General features: G+C 39.5%; 1 protein-coding gene across 1 annotated transcript in view; it reads left to right on the top strand.

The window, feature by feature from the left end:
• The window catches only part of LOC110976421 (hemicentin-1-like), a 61,641-nt gene that overhangs the window by 45,582 nt on the left and 1,672 nt on the right, over positions 1–14,387 (top strand). Inside the window, 22 exon segments of the mRNA XM_022229673.2 lie at positions 227–414; positions 1,030–1,111; positions 2,037–2,306; positions 3,535–3,708; positions 5,069–5,239; positions 5,630–5,800; positions 6,306–6,470; positions 6,641–6,811; positions 7,095–7,265; positions 7,602–7,748; positions 8,185–8,322; positions 8,593–8,952; positions 9,385–9,447; positions 9,751–9,867; positions 10,109–10,243; positions 10,527–10,646; positions 11,055–11,186; positions 11,778–11,909; positions 12,445–12,657; positions 12,942–13,076; positions 13,811–13,952; positions 14,078–14,282. Coding sequence (XP_022085365.2) covers positions 227–414; positions 1,030–1,111; positions 2,037–2,306; positions 3,535–3,708; positions 5,069–5,239; positions 5,630–5,800; positions 6,306–6,470; positions 6,641–6,811; positions 7,095–7,265; positions 7,602–7,748; positions 8,185–8,322; positions 8,593–8,952; positions 9,385–9,447; positions 9,751–9,867; positions 10,109–10,243; positions 10,527–10,646; positions 11,055–11,186; positions 11,778–11,909; positions 12,445–12,657; positions 12,942–13,076; positions 13,811–13,952; positions 14,078–14,282 — 3,602 coding nt within the window.

Here is a 14,387-nt window from a genome sequence, read left to right as displayed (position 1 = left end):
GTGCCAGGTTTTGTCCTAAAAAAATGTATTTCAGAATAGAGATATTGACAATTTTGGACAGAATCAACAAGAGGGTTATTGATGGCGGAGTGATATGATACAAATCACCATTTCATCAGTCTTTTCAACTGGAAAAGTAAAATAACAGTGAGTAAAACTGAAGATAAATGAAAACTGGAATCTTGGCCTTCTTTTCATCGGCTGACTCGATATCTTTCCTCACCAGTTCCACCAACTATTTCAGTCTCTGCTGACGACAAGGTTGTCCGTGTGAGTGACATCACCGTGTTAGACTGTGCTTCACAAGGTGACCCACCCCCTGAAGTCGTCTGGCTTAAAGGCAATAAGATTGTAACCTTCAATGACAGGATCCAGAAAGCTCCTAATGGCTCACTCATCATTTACGGGACAAAGGTTAGTCTTATAGTATTTGTAGCTATGGGAATCCAACCCCCAACGCATACCGTGTACCATGCAAATAGAATTCCAGATGTTGATCTAATGGGTTTTTGTTGTTATCTTGTCTTTATCTGACATTCAAGTAACAATTGAACTAATGACTGTTCAAGTAATTGAATTGATTGATAGATAATTGAATAAGGGTTCCGGCGGCCTGGAAAAGTCATGGAATTTTAAAATTATTAAAAAGTCATGGAATTTTGTAAAAATGACTAAAATCATGGAAAAGTCATGGAATTTTTCAAACACTGTGTGATTTCTATTATGAGAAATAAGTGCATAAAATTTGGGATTTTATTCGAAACTTTAAAAGTCTGAAAAGTCTAAGAAATTGCATTATTGGGTCATGGATTTTTATAATTTGGTCATGGAATTTAATTGCCCTTTAGGTGCAGGAACCCTGTCGAATCAGCCATTTACTTGATTAACTGACTCATCAACTGATTGGCCGCTAGCAAACCATGACATAAGTCAGCTGACTGATTTGAACCAACCAGGTAATTAGAAAATCAACTGACTACCTTGCTAACCAATTCCAACACCTATTTCTGTCTCTGTCTTGTCCATTAGCCGGAGGACGCAGGCCGGTATATTTGCCGTGTCTTCAACCGTTTTGGCAGTGATAGTTCAGCAGCGGCTCTTGAAGTTCAGCGTAAGTTAAATTTCAATGAATTCTCTGCAGAGTAATTCCAAAAGCAAAAATTGTAGCCAAATAAATATCTGCTTAAACATGCATGATGTGTAGTTGCCTTACAAAATCTGCACTGTCACAATTTATGGAGTCAAATTGCAGTGATTTGAAGCAATTTTTAAGAAGTGGACAGCTTTGATTGTATTCTCATTTGGCATAAGTATAAACAACATGGACTCTGTATTCATAACACACTTTTGTACTTTTCTTTTGTAAATTTTCCCTTGTTAACCACTACCAGCCGGGGACTCTGAAATCGGAGCTGTATGGTTTATATGGGTGGCCGGGGTCTCCGAACTCAGACAAAGGAAACAGGGCCCTGTAACAAAAGACCGTACTCCGAACAAAAGACCAGGTTGCTGGGCATTACCGGCATTTTGCAATCTCAAAAGTGGTGATAATCCAGCCTTGTTTTGAAACCGTATACCAGGATTTGGGGCATTGGGAGCAAGCCGATTACCACCTGGGACAAAAATGCTCCACCACCGCAGCGATGAGCCACACAGCACCGCTGCACGCTAATCTGGCCCCTATTGAAAAGAGGTCAGCAGTGCACTGAGCCAGGTTCGTGAACAAAAGACAGTTGTATAACACCGCACAATCTGGGCTCTGTTTACAAGGCTGCAGGCCTGGCTGAAATACTCGGGCGTCAATGAAGGTCACCTGTCAACTTAGAGTAGTGCCTAAAGATTACTTCGTGCGGCTATAAACGACTGTTAAATGGAATGATGAATTTTTGAAGGATTTTGAAAACGGAAAAAAATGATAGTCATGCCGGCCCAGCATCATCAATGTTGCAAAATGCTTCGGCACGAAGTGGTTAATCCACTACTACAGTTAGCATATATCAAGATTGAATATTTTGAATTTGTCTTTTTCTGTTCAGGGGAACCAACATTCATCATGGAGCCCAGGAACACGACTGCTGACCAGGGCTCAACCATCAAACTGCACTGCCTAGTGGAAGGGGAACCCAAACCAACGATCAGCTGGCTTAAGGATGGTTTCCTTATCTATCCTGGTCAGAGAATCGCCATCTTGCCTAATAAGACGTTGGTTATTGTGGCTGCTAAACGAGAAGACACCGGCCGATATGTCTGTCAGGCCACCAACTCAATGGGCCCTCAGTCTGTTGGGGTCAATGTCATTATAAGAGGTAAGTCCAGCTTTCAAACTTGGCATGGCATCATGGCTTGCTTTCACCTTTTTAAAATTTTTGATAACTTAGTCTTTAGGTTAGGGGTTGATATTTGTTTACGTGTTGCAACCTCATTCAATGATGTGAGGTGGTTCTTAATTCGAGTGCTTAAATGGAAGCCATTCATAATATGTAAGACTCTATATTGGATAAACGTATCGTCAAATTTAGGAGAGTAACTATGAAGCAGATTGCGTTTGCTTTGCTTTTTATGTCAGTGTTGCTCAATGTCTGACATACTTAGCAAAATTGTTAATTTCACATTTGAAGTTTACATAGTTCTGAAGCTTTCATTAGTTAATTAAAAAGGTACCTGAGATATTTTCATGATCATACCTCTAAGATATTCTTTGTCTTAAGGAAAGGAAACTAGTTTCATTATTGATCGTATTTTCTCGGTACAGTTACATTGTTGCTCAGAAAATTTTCACTCAAGATAAATAACAGGTTTTGCAAAGTAGTTGATTAATGGCAACATCCAAGAGATCGAATATTTTTCGGCATGTTTGTAGAATTTAGCTGAAGTGTGTGCAAGGCTGGAGTGATACATATGGGCTTGGCTTATAAAGATTGTGTTGTGGTTTGTCTCAGTGTAGCCTGTCGTCTGTTATTTCATGGATTGTGCTGTTTTTCATCACATTAGTTATGTTCTGTTGACAAATTTGTTTGCTCTTCATGTAATCAGGTTTTGTAAAAATATCATGTAAATCAGACTTTCAGTGTCAAAATGCACAAGAGAAAGTCTCAAGCAGTTTTGAATAACCTTATTTTTGGGGTTTGGGTGAAACTAGTATGGTATTAACTGATGACTGAACGTATTGTGAGAATTGATCATTATAATGCATCCATTTGGAACTGTTTGTTTTGTCCATAGTTCAGATTGTGTGTTTGTGCTTCAGCTTTCCATCTCTTTGTCCCCATTGACATATTCCTCCACTGTGTGGACTTTTTTGTGTGTTTGTTTCAGTTGTTTATCTGTTTGTTTGTTACCCATTTCCATCAGCATGTTTGTTAGTTGTTAATACTGCATTTGTGGTTGTTAGTGACTTGGCCGTCCTTTGTCCGTTCTCTGTCTGTCATTCAGCTTGCTTGTTTGTCTCTCATCTCACGTCTTTCTGTCCCTTTCATGTTTGCCTGTGCATTGCTGTTTTTGAATGTCGCTTACATTTTGACGTTATTTTCTTAGTGCATGGACAGTTTTCAGAATGGGGCCAGTGGGGTGAGTGTAGTAAAACGTGCGGTGAGGGTGCACACCAACGACGTACCAGACAATGCAACAATCCGACCCCAGCTAATAACGGCCGGCAGTGTTCAGGGCCGTCAACTGATAACAGAGAATGTATTCTGCCAATGTGCCCTAGTAAGTTAGCCAAGAAATCAACCTTCAACAAAACTCCACTTCCTACTAGACAATTTCTGAAAGTATTTTCAAATTTCTTTTCAGATCAGAACTTTAATTTCTTGCCCTTTCTTGTTTATATGGCACTTTACATTTTACACCCTAATGGTTTCAATATGTCTTCCCCTCTTGATAAAAGTTTACCAAAAATGCACCTTTGGCAGAACTCACACACTAGATAAAATCTCCTCCATCCAAGAATAATTGTCTATTCCCTGCACTGTCTTGTTTCAGGCACTTCATATGTACTCAATATTGTAGTTGCCCTTACATTGGAATTATCTGTCCTCTCATTCCAGAGTTCCAATAATACTTGCACTACAACCTGAATTTCCCAAATAATGTCACCTAATTTACAATATCAATTTGATTTCTTTTAATCCTTTCAGGTTAATCTAAACTCATTTGGATCCTTTATTAGTCTATCCCCAACCAACTTCCTCCAGTTCCTCAATGACATTCCCAGAATTACTGCTACTTCCTTTCCCATTCAGTTATTGAAATCCATCTTTTCAGAAGTAACAAAAACTTAAAACTTTTTCTGAGAACACTGATGTCTTCTCCCCATAATCTAAAAGCTGAACCCTGAATTTTTGAAAAAAATGTGAATTTTTTTCCTAAACAATTTTAAAATCCATGCATGAGCGTTAATATGTGATTGCTGCAGGGAATGCATGACCCTAATTTTTAGCCTAACCATCTCTGCATGTTGCTTTTTTTTTAAGACCTTGGACTAATGTTAACCAAGAGACTAACAGCACGGCATGTGTGACGGCAGAAAATTGACAGAGCATTGTGATCTGTACTTCTTATTTGGAACCATGATGTGGTAGTTGTCAGGGTAACTGGAGATTTTGAATTTCAGAGCTCAAAGATATCCTGTGAATTGACCATCTTGTTGACACTTTACAGTTGGATCTTTTAAAGTTTTAATTACCTCTCAGCTCAATTTTGAACTACTTCCCATAACTTTTGAATCCTTATGATTGCCACTTTAGAGTTTGAGTTCAGTACGGTGTTGCTCAAAAGTTATGCTGAATTTAGATTTGGTTTTACTGATATTGAGGTTGGAATATCACCTTTGAAACATGAGTGACTTTAGCAGAACCAGATGGGATAAACTCTCCCTGCAGATGAATTCTTTTCTTCAAAAAAACTAGGTTTAACAGTAGCAATTGAAGGAAGTCTTGTTATAATTCTGCATTATTGGTTTTGTCATCTCCCAACCATTCTTGAAATCAAAAATTTAATGGCAAGCATCGCTCATTTAGGTAGTGAAATTAACACTGCTCTCTCCACTGGACCAAATGTTATCCCTCAGTCGATGGCAGATGGAGCACCTGGCAACCTTGGGGGGAGTGCTCTGTTACATGTGGCACTGGGATTCGAACCCGAGTCCGTTATTGTGATAATCCACCACCACAGTACAATGGTAGAGGATGTGATGGAGCACCCAACCAACAGGCTGACTGCATTATGAGGAATTGCCCAGGTGAGAATGGTGTCCAAATGAGAATTTCATAGTGTAATGAGTTATGGTATTTTTTTTCTTTGCACACTGAAACATACCATTTTTTTGAAGGTGTTTTTAACCTCTAAGTTAAAGTTATGTTGTCACACATGGGTGAAGCATTAAACAAATTATTACCAACAAAATTTTGCATTTTAACCATTAAACACAGACCAAGTTTTAGTGACCATTTGTCAATCATTGATTTGAGTCGACCTGGTAACCTATGCTCCTGAGTACCATGCCAAATCAGCCAAAGAAAATGGTTGCTAAGCAAATGTAGCCAGTGCTTGTTTCCTGCAACTATTCATCTTGGCTTATTCAAAACAAAAGCTGTTACTATTAATAGTCTATGATGTCATAACCTTACAGTGGATGGGAGGTACGGTCCTTGGACCAATTGGCAGCCGTGCAGCACAACATGTGGTAATGGTGAACAGATTCGAACCCGACAGTGTAACAATCCACCACCACAGAACTTTGGGCGAGATTGTTTGGGACCCGCTATGCATAAGAGAATGTGTTCAGAAAGAGATTGCCCAGGTAAGATTGGAATGGAAAAAAGACAAATAATAACAAAAGGAAAATGGTCAAATAACTTGGCGAATAGAGAAGGAAGTTTTGAATACTTAAAATAGTTCATTTTGGTTTTCATTGTGTTGTCAGAAGAAAGCCATCTAAAACAACAGGCAAAATGTTCGGATTAAATCACATTAGTTGGTGATTCGTCTAAAGCAACAGGCAAAATGTCTGAATAAATCACATTAGTTGGTGATTCGTCTAAAGCAACAGGCAAAATGTCTGAATAAATCACATTAGTTGGTGATTCGTCTAAAACGACAGGCAAAATGTTCGGATTAAATCACATTAGTTGGTGATTCGTCTAAAACAACAGGCAAAATGTCTGAATAAATCACATCAGTTGGTGATTCATTCTGATTGAAACGTAGCTGGAGGAAACCAACAATTTCAAAATTTCCAAATAATACATGATAAGCTAAAAGCAAGATCTTGTGGAGAGATAAAACGTTTTCTGTTTGCATTGTAGTGGATGGTCGCTGGAATGAGTGGTCAGCCTGGACAACTTGTACACGTTCCTGCAATGGTGGCTTGCGAACAAGATCACGAACATGTCAAGCCCCACAGAATAATGGCAGAGACTGTGTTGGGAACAACATTGAACAAGACATCTGCAACGTTGAACGCTGCCCAAGTAAGAAAATCAGTCTTTGAAATTTCCAACAGTTACAGTCTGTTTTATTAATGAGGCTGCAAAACGAACATTTTGAAAAGAGACAGCTCTTCACCCAATGACAAAATGGCAATCATTGGCCTTGGCTTTTATGATTGTTCTTTTGACCTTTGACCTCTTGTTTGATATAGTCCACGGTAATTGGTCTCCATGGGAGGCGTGGACAAGCTGCAGTGCCTCGTGCGATGGTGGGCGACAGTATCGATCCCGTTCTTGTACTCGTCCTGCTCCACAATACAATGGCAGACGCTGTCCTGGCAAATCTCAGGAAGTCCGAAACTGTAACCAGGAGGAATGCAGACGTAAGAATCATCATACATTTTATCTTTGTATCAAACTTTCCCATTGGTTAGTTGGCATTAGTCACACAGCTGCCTTTCCAGCAGCAAGACTTGCTACAGTAGTTTGCCTTCATTTAAGTCAGTTATTAATTACACAGACCTTATGCCATTATTTCTTCACAAAAGTATTCTTTAATAGTGCAAAATTGGTGTAACATTAATTTCAAAAACTTACAGACAAGAGTTGGATCAATTGTGCAGAGCAGAATCTCAAGGAAGATTGGTCAATTATTTAATCTTCTAGGGAATGGTAACTGGAGTCCTTGGTCAGCATGGAGTCCATGTTCTCAGACGTGTGGGGACAGTGAGAGTATCAGAGAACATACCTGTGACAATCCAGCCCCAGCTAATGGTGGCTTGCCATGTGTTGGTCCTCGGACACAAGTCAGGAAGTGTAATGTCCCATCATGCATAGGTAAGAACAACAAAAGTGCAGTGTGGAGCTCCAAAGTGTGACGTTATTTTGAACCAAGAAGTGCAGTGTAAACGAATGGAGTATGCACAGGCATTGGTTCATGTGCTGGTTCTCAGGCTAATGCATTATTATGCATGCGATGTATTCACTTCAGTACTCCGCACACAATGAGGGAAAAATAGAGATGAGACCTGGAAGATGTCATCTCCGATCTTAAAAAAATGTGTCTTCACTTTGCTGAGAAGCGCTCTCAGGGTACAGGTGCACATAGTCAATAAGAGTTACCTCTGAATGTACAAAATTCAGAAATACATCGTGATTATTTCTTGTCTTCAGGAGGCCCAATTGAAGCTGTGGCCCAAGTATCTGGTAACATTAACGGAGAAGAGTTTGGTTCAACCCTGCTCATCTCTAATGTCTCATCTGAGACTCAAGGCTTCAGTCTAGTCAGAGCAAGAATGTACGACATACCGGCCTCTGTGGGTGAGTACAGCCACATTCCTTGCCCAGCTCTTTAAACTTGGGTTGAAAGCTAGATTTGTATTAAACTTAACAAGTGATGCTAATGAGTGCGAATTCTTAATCAGTGAGGTGATAGTGGGGCATATGTCAGATTTGCCTTGTCAGATGTGAGGAATTTCATCAGCATTACGTGAACTTTTTAGTGGCATATGGATAAATGCAACATGCACGAATTACGGGCCATGTTGCAATAAAACTCCTGTTTTGAGTTGTTTAGAAAAGTAAATGTCAGTAGAGTTATTAAAAAAGGGAATATTGAAAACATGTTGCTGATGACCTCTTTCTTGCGTTTCTAGTGTAACTTCCAGAGAACATTTAGTTCTAGAAAATGTGGCGAGTTTCAAGTCTGTTGTTTCCTTGGTAACCAGTTTCCTTTATTTTTATTTATGTTTGTCAGGTTATGCTCTGCGATATCTGATCTCTTTAATTTCACCCATCTATTGGACCAGTGCCTATGAAGTTGGTGATGCCATCAATGGCTATACACTCACCAAGGGCAACTTTGAACGAGAAACTGAAGTAGTCTTTGGATCAGGTAACCAGTTTTTCAAACGGCCGTATTTAGTTGCGCAATGATTGTCAGATGCCAGATGATTAGATTAGGAGTTTAACAGTTAGGATGTAACATTTTGTGTGTTGTAGATCTCCACTAAGGACAAGGTTGTGGGTATGTTCCACCCGACTTCAAAGTGCAAATGATACTTTCTGATGCTGTCCAACTAATGCTACTGATAATGAGGGGGTTGGATAGGTCCTAGCTCTTGTTGTAGGTTTCATGTACTGATTATTGTCAACATTGGCATAGGTGAAACCATGAGGATTACGTACCGAGTGACAGGCGTAGATGCAGATGGCGTCCTGAAACTGAGTATCATCGTGACTGGTGAAGTTCCTGAGTTCTACCCGGAGGACCAAGTCATCTTTCTTCCTTATGATGAGGATTATATCCAGACAGGGCCGGGTGAGATCTTTGCCCAATCCCGACGAGTCTTTACGGTTAATGGTATCCCCATACCCTATGCCTGGAAGCATCTGATTAGCTATGATCAATCCGGTGTGAGAATGCCATTCTTGGTGGAGACACTGAAGGCAAGAGGACTGCAGGGGAACTTCAAGCCAGCAGAGCAGATGATGGAATATGGCCTGCAAGTCTCCATACATGAAGGTTAGACATTCTGCCTTCAGCAAAATTTGTCTTATTTGCTGTCGATTAAAATCTGCAGGTCATTGAAATCATATCTTACAAAGAGAGGCCAGTTATTAAAGGCTCTAAACCAGAAATTTCAGGGGAAAATGTTTTGAAGATACGAGTTGATATTTTTGTTATCTGGTAGACTTGTTCAGAGATACCACAAAAAATCTTTCAAAAGTTGGTTACATTTTGTTACATATTTCTGCTGCTCTTTTACTTATCTCTCAGTATTTTGAACATTCAAATGCAGTTTTTTTTTCCTGTAAAACAAAGATTGAAGTTTGGGTCTCAATTGTTGATTGGTCTGCCTTTTTCTGAAACTTACAGAAGCTTAAAAGATTGATTTACTTGATTGGTTGGACTCAAATAAATCTTTTGTCATGGATTTGATTGACTGCAATGCAGGTAGCCCAAGTAACCAGTGCCCACAAGGATTCTACTTCGACCAATCAGGACCCTTTTGCAGAGGTTGGTAGCCATATTCTGATTTCTCTTCAAGTGGTTTTTCCCCAAGGTTCTGCACCTAACATTCATCAAACCCAAAACAACCAGCACTCACTCTACTACCCCTGCCTATTTCTCTCATCAACCCTCTCCCAGATACTGTCTTGCACAATAACTTTTCTCTACTGCTCTGAAATATAGACTGGACCTCGCTACAAATATTATGTCAAGATAAAGACCATGTTCCAGCTTGGATACCACTTTCTCAGGGGTCGTTCAAAAATTATTCTTCAATCGCACACTTTACATGCATTCACACCATCACAGATGAAGACGAGTGTGCACAAAGTGGAACGTGCCACCACCGATGTAGGAACACACCTGGCAGTTACGAGTGCTCATGTTTAAGAGGTTACAAGTTGGATCGCAACAACAGGTGCTCTGGTAAGAAATGAGTCGGTAGACTTTCCCACTTTGTTTTTTCCACCTTCTCTCTATGCCAGCATACCAAAAGGCCATGGGAGAAGTTGAAACAAGGTAAGATCACTGAATATTCATTGACTTATGTCGATAACTTTGTCTGATTGACTGTCGGAGTGTTGGCTGGCCCCATCCAACAGTCTGTTTTCTTGGAAGTGCAGTTAAGTGTTTGCAATTAAATTGAATGCATTAAATTCTTTCCTAGACATTAATGAATGTGAGGCAACGCCACAACTCTGCTCAGCCAATCAGGATTGTCAGAACATCCCTGGCAGTCATCTCTGTTTAACCAGTTGCAGAGCAGGTTTCAGGAGACTACCAACAGCTCTGACATGCAGTGGTGAGTAACACTTTGGAAAAGAATCCCAAACGGAAGACAAAAATACTGAGTGAAAAATCTGTCACATTTTCTTGAGGATAGATGGAAGAGTTAAAAAGTTAAGCACCCATCAACCAGTCTGCATAGAAAAATATCCATCCCTGGCAATTCAGATTTGTAGGACGTATATTTCATTTTAAATCCTCTGAAGAATGTTTGGTATTTGTCTTTGCTCACAGTGTGTTAAAAGTCAACGAGACCAAGTTTCTTGACATGGATTTTTCTCTCTCTTGTCTGACATTAGATGTTAACGAATGTGAAGATATAGATGATTTGTGTGATCATCAGTGTCAGAATACCTTGGGTAGCTATAGATGTAGATGTAACCGTGGCTTTGAGCTGCAAGGAGGAAGCCGATGTGTAGGTAAGAAGACTGAGAAACATACAGATAGCCTTTCTGAAACCTGTTTGCAAGTTCCAACAATTTCGATCAACAAATTGTCAACCAACGGTTGATTTGAACTGGTAATCTATGCATGAAATATATACTAGGTACCAGGCAAAATCGACTAGTGGTCAACAAATCCAACTTGCCTGTAATAGAATGAAATGATGGAATTCAAACCCATATCTGGGTGTACTTTACATATTTGCAATCATTCGATTTCCAGTGCTAGACTGGACAAGTAGAGGAAAATTTCATCACATGATTTCATGATTTGAAAATTTAGGAAAGTGATCAGATGTTATCCTGAAAACGTAAAGCAAGATTTGCAAAAATGTAGAGCATTTGTGCAAAGTCCAACTGCTGTCATTTTTGTTCTTGTGTTAGACATTAACGAGTGTGAACGACCGGATGCATGTGTATCCAGAGATCAGCAATGTACCAACACGCTTGGAAGCTTCACTTGCATAACTGTTTGCCAGAATGGTTTTGAAAGGGCACCTAATGGATCCTGTGCTGGTAAGGATGGAAAACAAATCAGCCTGGTGTCCTATCCACATGTTGGCACCGTACTAAAAGCTCCTTTGGCAGTCATGTAAATTTTGGAAATACAGTTGAACCTTGTTAATAACAGCACTGTTAATATAAGACTCTGCTTATAACAAGGACATTCTGAGGTCTCAATCGTTCGTTTTTCATCTTTTTCATTCCCGGTACTGCAAGGTTTTTCTTATAACAAGGTAATTTGCCAAGTCTGGAGGACCCCTTACTAACAAGGTTCAACTGTAATTTTCGGGCCTTATTCTGAATATGAACAAAATAGACTGTGTTTCAAATTATTTCATTTATAAACTCGCATTTTGGGGGGCCAGTAAGTTTAAATTTCATTCAGTCTTGTATGATTTCATGTTTAAAGCAATAATTTTCACAAAAGACCTTTTATTTCAATTTTTCAATAAGGACCTTAACTTTGCTGAACAAAAAAGGTTTGAAAGTGAACTTCTTCCATTTTTGCTTGTTTTGGTTGATTTGATGACAAAAGACTTTGGGATATGCTCTACAGATCTTCATAGAATTCACAAATACCTCCTGCATATTTTTCCCCACTAGATATCAACGAGTGTTCAAATCCCATATGGAATCGTTGCTCTCGTATTCAAACTTGTAAGAACACCTACGGTGGCTATACTTGCCTGTGTCCCAGAGGATTCAGAAATGACCAGCAGACAAATATATGCCTTGGTGAGAGACTTGAGAATACCAAATTAAATAAGTTTCAAGACGTAAGCACGGGTTTTGCCCTTAAAGAGACATATATTCAGCTTGTGAATTTTTGACAAGATCTCAAACAAGCACTGAGTACATGTTTACAGTGTTCATTAACCCTCACCGTCCTCAATCCTTCACCTGTTGGAGGACTGAGGACTGTTAGAGTTAATTTATGTCGATATAAGGGCAAAACTCATACTCAAAATTAAATCAAATAAGTGTCTTAAAATAAACTTCAAGTCCACACTTGAAACCTCTAAATGTTTGTTTTATCTCTTTGATTAATTCAAAAATCTATAGCTGTACTGAATATTTCAAATCTTTAGATATTGGTGTATTGAAAAGAATGGAAGACTTAAATTGAAGAGCATTGTTACATTTTGAAGACTTTATAAAATTTATCAAGGGTCAGGCTTAATGGTTGTGTGGGTTTCACATTGTCATTTCTAATTCCCCACCGTACCTCCTCATAAACCTTTTCAATGTGTTTCTTTATTGTTAACCTAAGATATTAACGAGTGTCGTGACAGCCCTTGTAGCTACGAGTGTCGTAACACTAGGGGGAGTTACGAGTGTATCTGCCCAGAAGGTATGCTGAGGTTGAGCGACCGTAGGACATGTGTGGGGAGAGCCGTAGGTCCAAATGAACAATTGATTGTTCCTACTCAACGGCCAGAGATTTGCAGTCTGGGTTACCAGCTTGTCAACAATGTATGCATTGGTAAGTGGATACCAGTGAGTGTAGCCAGTCGCCATCTTGAAATGTACCCTTAAACTTGTGCAAATCTTGGTTTATTTTTGCAATTACACAAGTATACCGTCTTGCATCTGTAATGATTTTGGAGAGAACTCCATTGGACACAGTTCTACTCTCCTTGCCTGCAACATCTGTGATTTATGCTTTTTCATCCCCGCTTCGTTCTTTGTACTTTGATTCAGTCAAATTGGATTACAAGCAACAGACTCTCATGAGAATAAACTCTTCCATTTATGCTGTTCCTCCAGATGTTGACGAATGTCAGGTGGGTCGTCAACGGGGCCACAGTTTCTGTCAGGGAACTTGTACGAACACAGAGGGAAGTTATACTTGTTCCTGCCCTGCAGGTTACAGGCTGAGCGAGGACAAGACCAACTGCAGAGGTAAACTCATCAACAAATAGTACTACTTAAATTGTTCATATATATTCAAGTGAGGACTTTCAATACGGGCGATTCACAATAGTGTGCCACCAAGAGTTAACAATGCATTAGCCAATCACAACACACGAAATCTATGAACTCTTTCCAAGCACACATTGGGTCGACAGATTTCGTGCACTGTGATGGGCCAACGCGTTGCAAACTCCTGGTGGCGCACTATTGTGAAACGCCTGTATTGAATGTGCACTGTACTCATCTCTGTGCTAAAAAGTTGAAGGCTAGGTCATACTTCAGGCTAATGTGAAAGGGAAGTGCTTTTGATGTTGCGAAAGATTTGCAGGAAAATTTTGCTCAAGTTGAAATGTGTTCAACTTTTACAAATTCACTGCTGGACTATTTGATATGACATCACAAATTTGTGTTTATGTTCACTTTCACACGAAGAATGAACCTGCCTTTAGTCAACCCAAGTACGTTATATTTACAATGTTTAGCGGTATGTGTTACAACACAGTCACTTAAAAGCATTCAAATTGACAGTTGATTTCTTTGTAGTTCTTGAACTTGCAGAAGCTGTATTTTAGCAGGAATTTTTCCAGAAGATAGCTGTTGTGCTAAAGTGAAGAGAATATTGGCAACACACATTGATAGATTGGATGTTAATGAAATTTATTTATCTTTTGTTGAGGAATGGACAGCTTGCACTAAGACATCAAAATCTCATCATTTTGTAGATATTAACGAGTGCAAATCAGACCGATGCGGACGAGATAGGATGTGCTTCAACACCTTAGGAAGCTACGAATGTGTTTACGTCCCATGTCCAAGGTTCTATCGAAGAGCTGAACTACAAACCTCAGAAGGCACTCAGTTCAGGTAAGAGGGAAAAAAGGCCTGAGCTCATTTTTACGAAGTTGCAACAGGAAAACCAAAGAAATCACTTTTTTCTTGTCAAATGTCTGAATTTACAAAAACTGAGGAATTTGTCTCGTTTGTCATAGTTGCATTAAAGAGTGTCCCCGCAATGCTCCTGACTGCTACGATCTTGAAGATTCCATCCGTTATAAGACTTTAGCCCTGGCCAGAGATTACAGCGATGGATGGCCAACTCGGGATCTCTTTGAGATGAAAGTAGTCAACATACGTGATGGCAGACCTGAAGAAAATTCCTACTTCACCATCATCGATGAAAGAGGATCACAAGAGGTAAGACAAAGTTCTCGGTATTTTGGAAAACGGGCTTTGCAAATGAGAAATTTGTGAATATTAAATCATACATTTCTGACTTAAATTGAACAGGAATTTTTCCAG

Source organism: Acanthaster planci, linkage group LG11 (genome assembly GCF_054643075.1).
Source record: "Acanthaster planci isolate LZ-2023a linkage group LG11, COTS_SCS, whole genome shotgun sequence".
NCBI lineage: Eukaryota > Metazoa > Echinodermata > Asteroidea > Valvatida > Acanthasteridae > Acanthaster > Acanthaster planci.
Note: the sequence above shows the minus strand (reverse complement) of the source record. Positions and strands in the feature narration are given on the sequence as shown.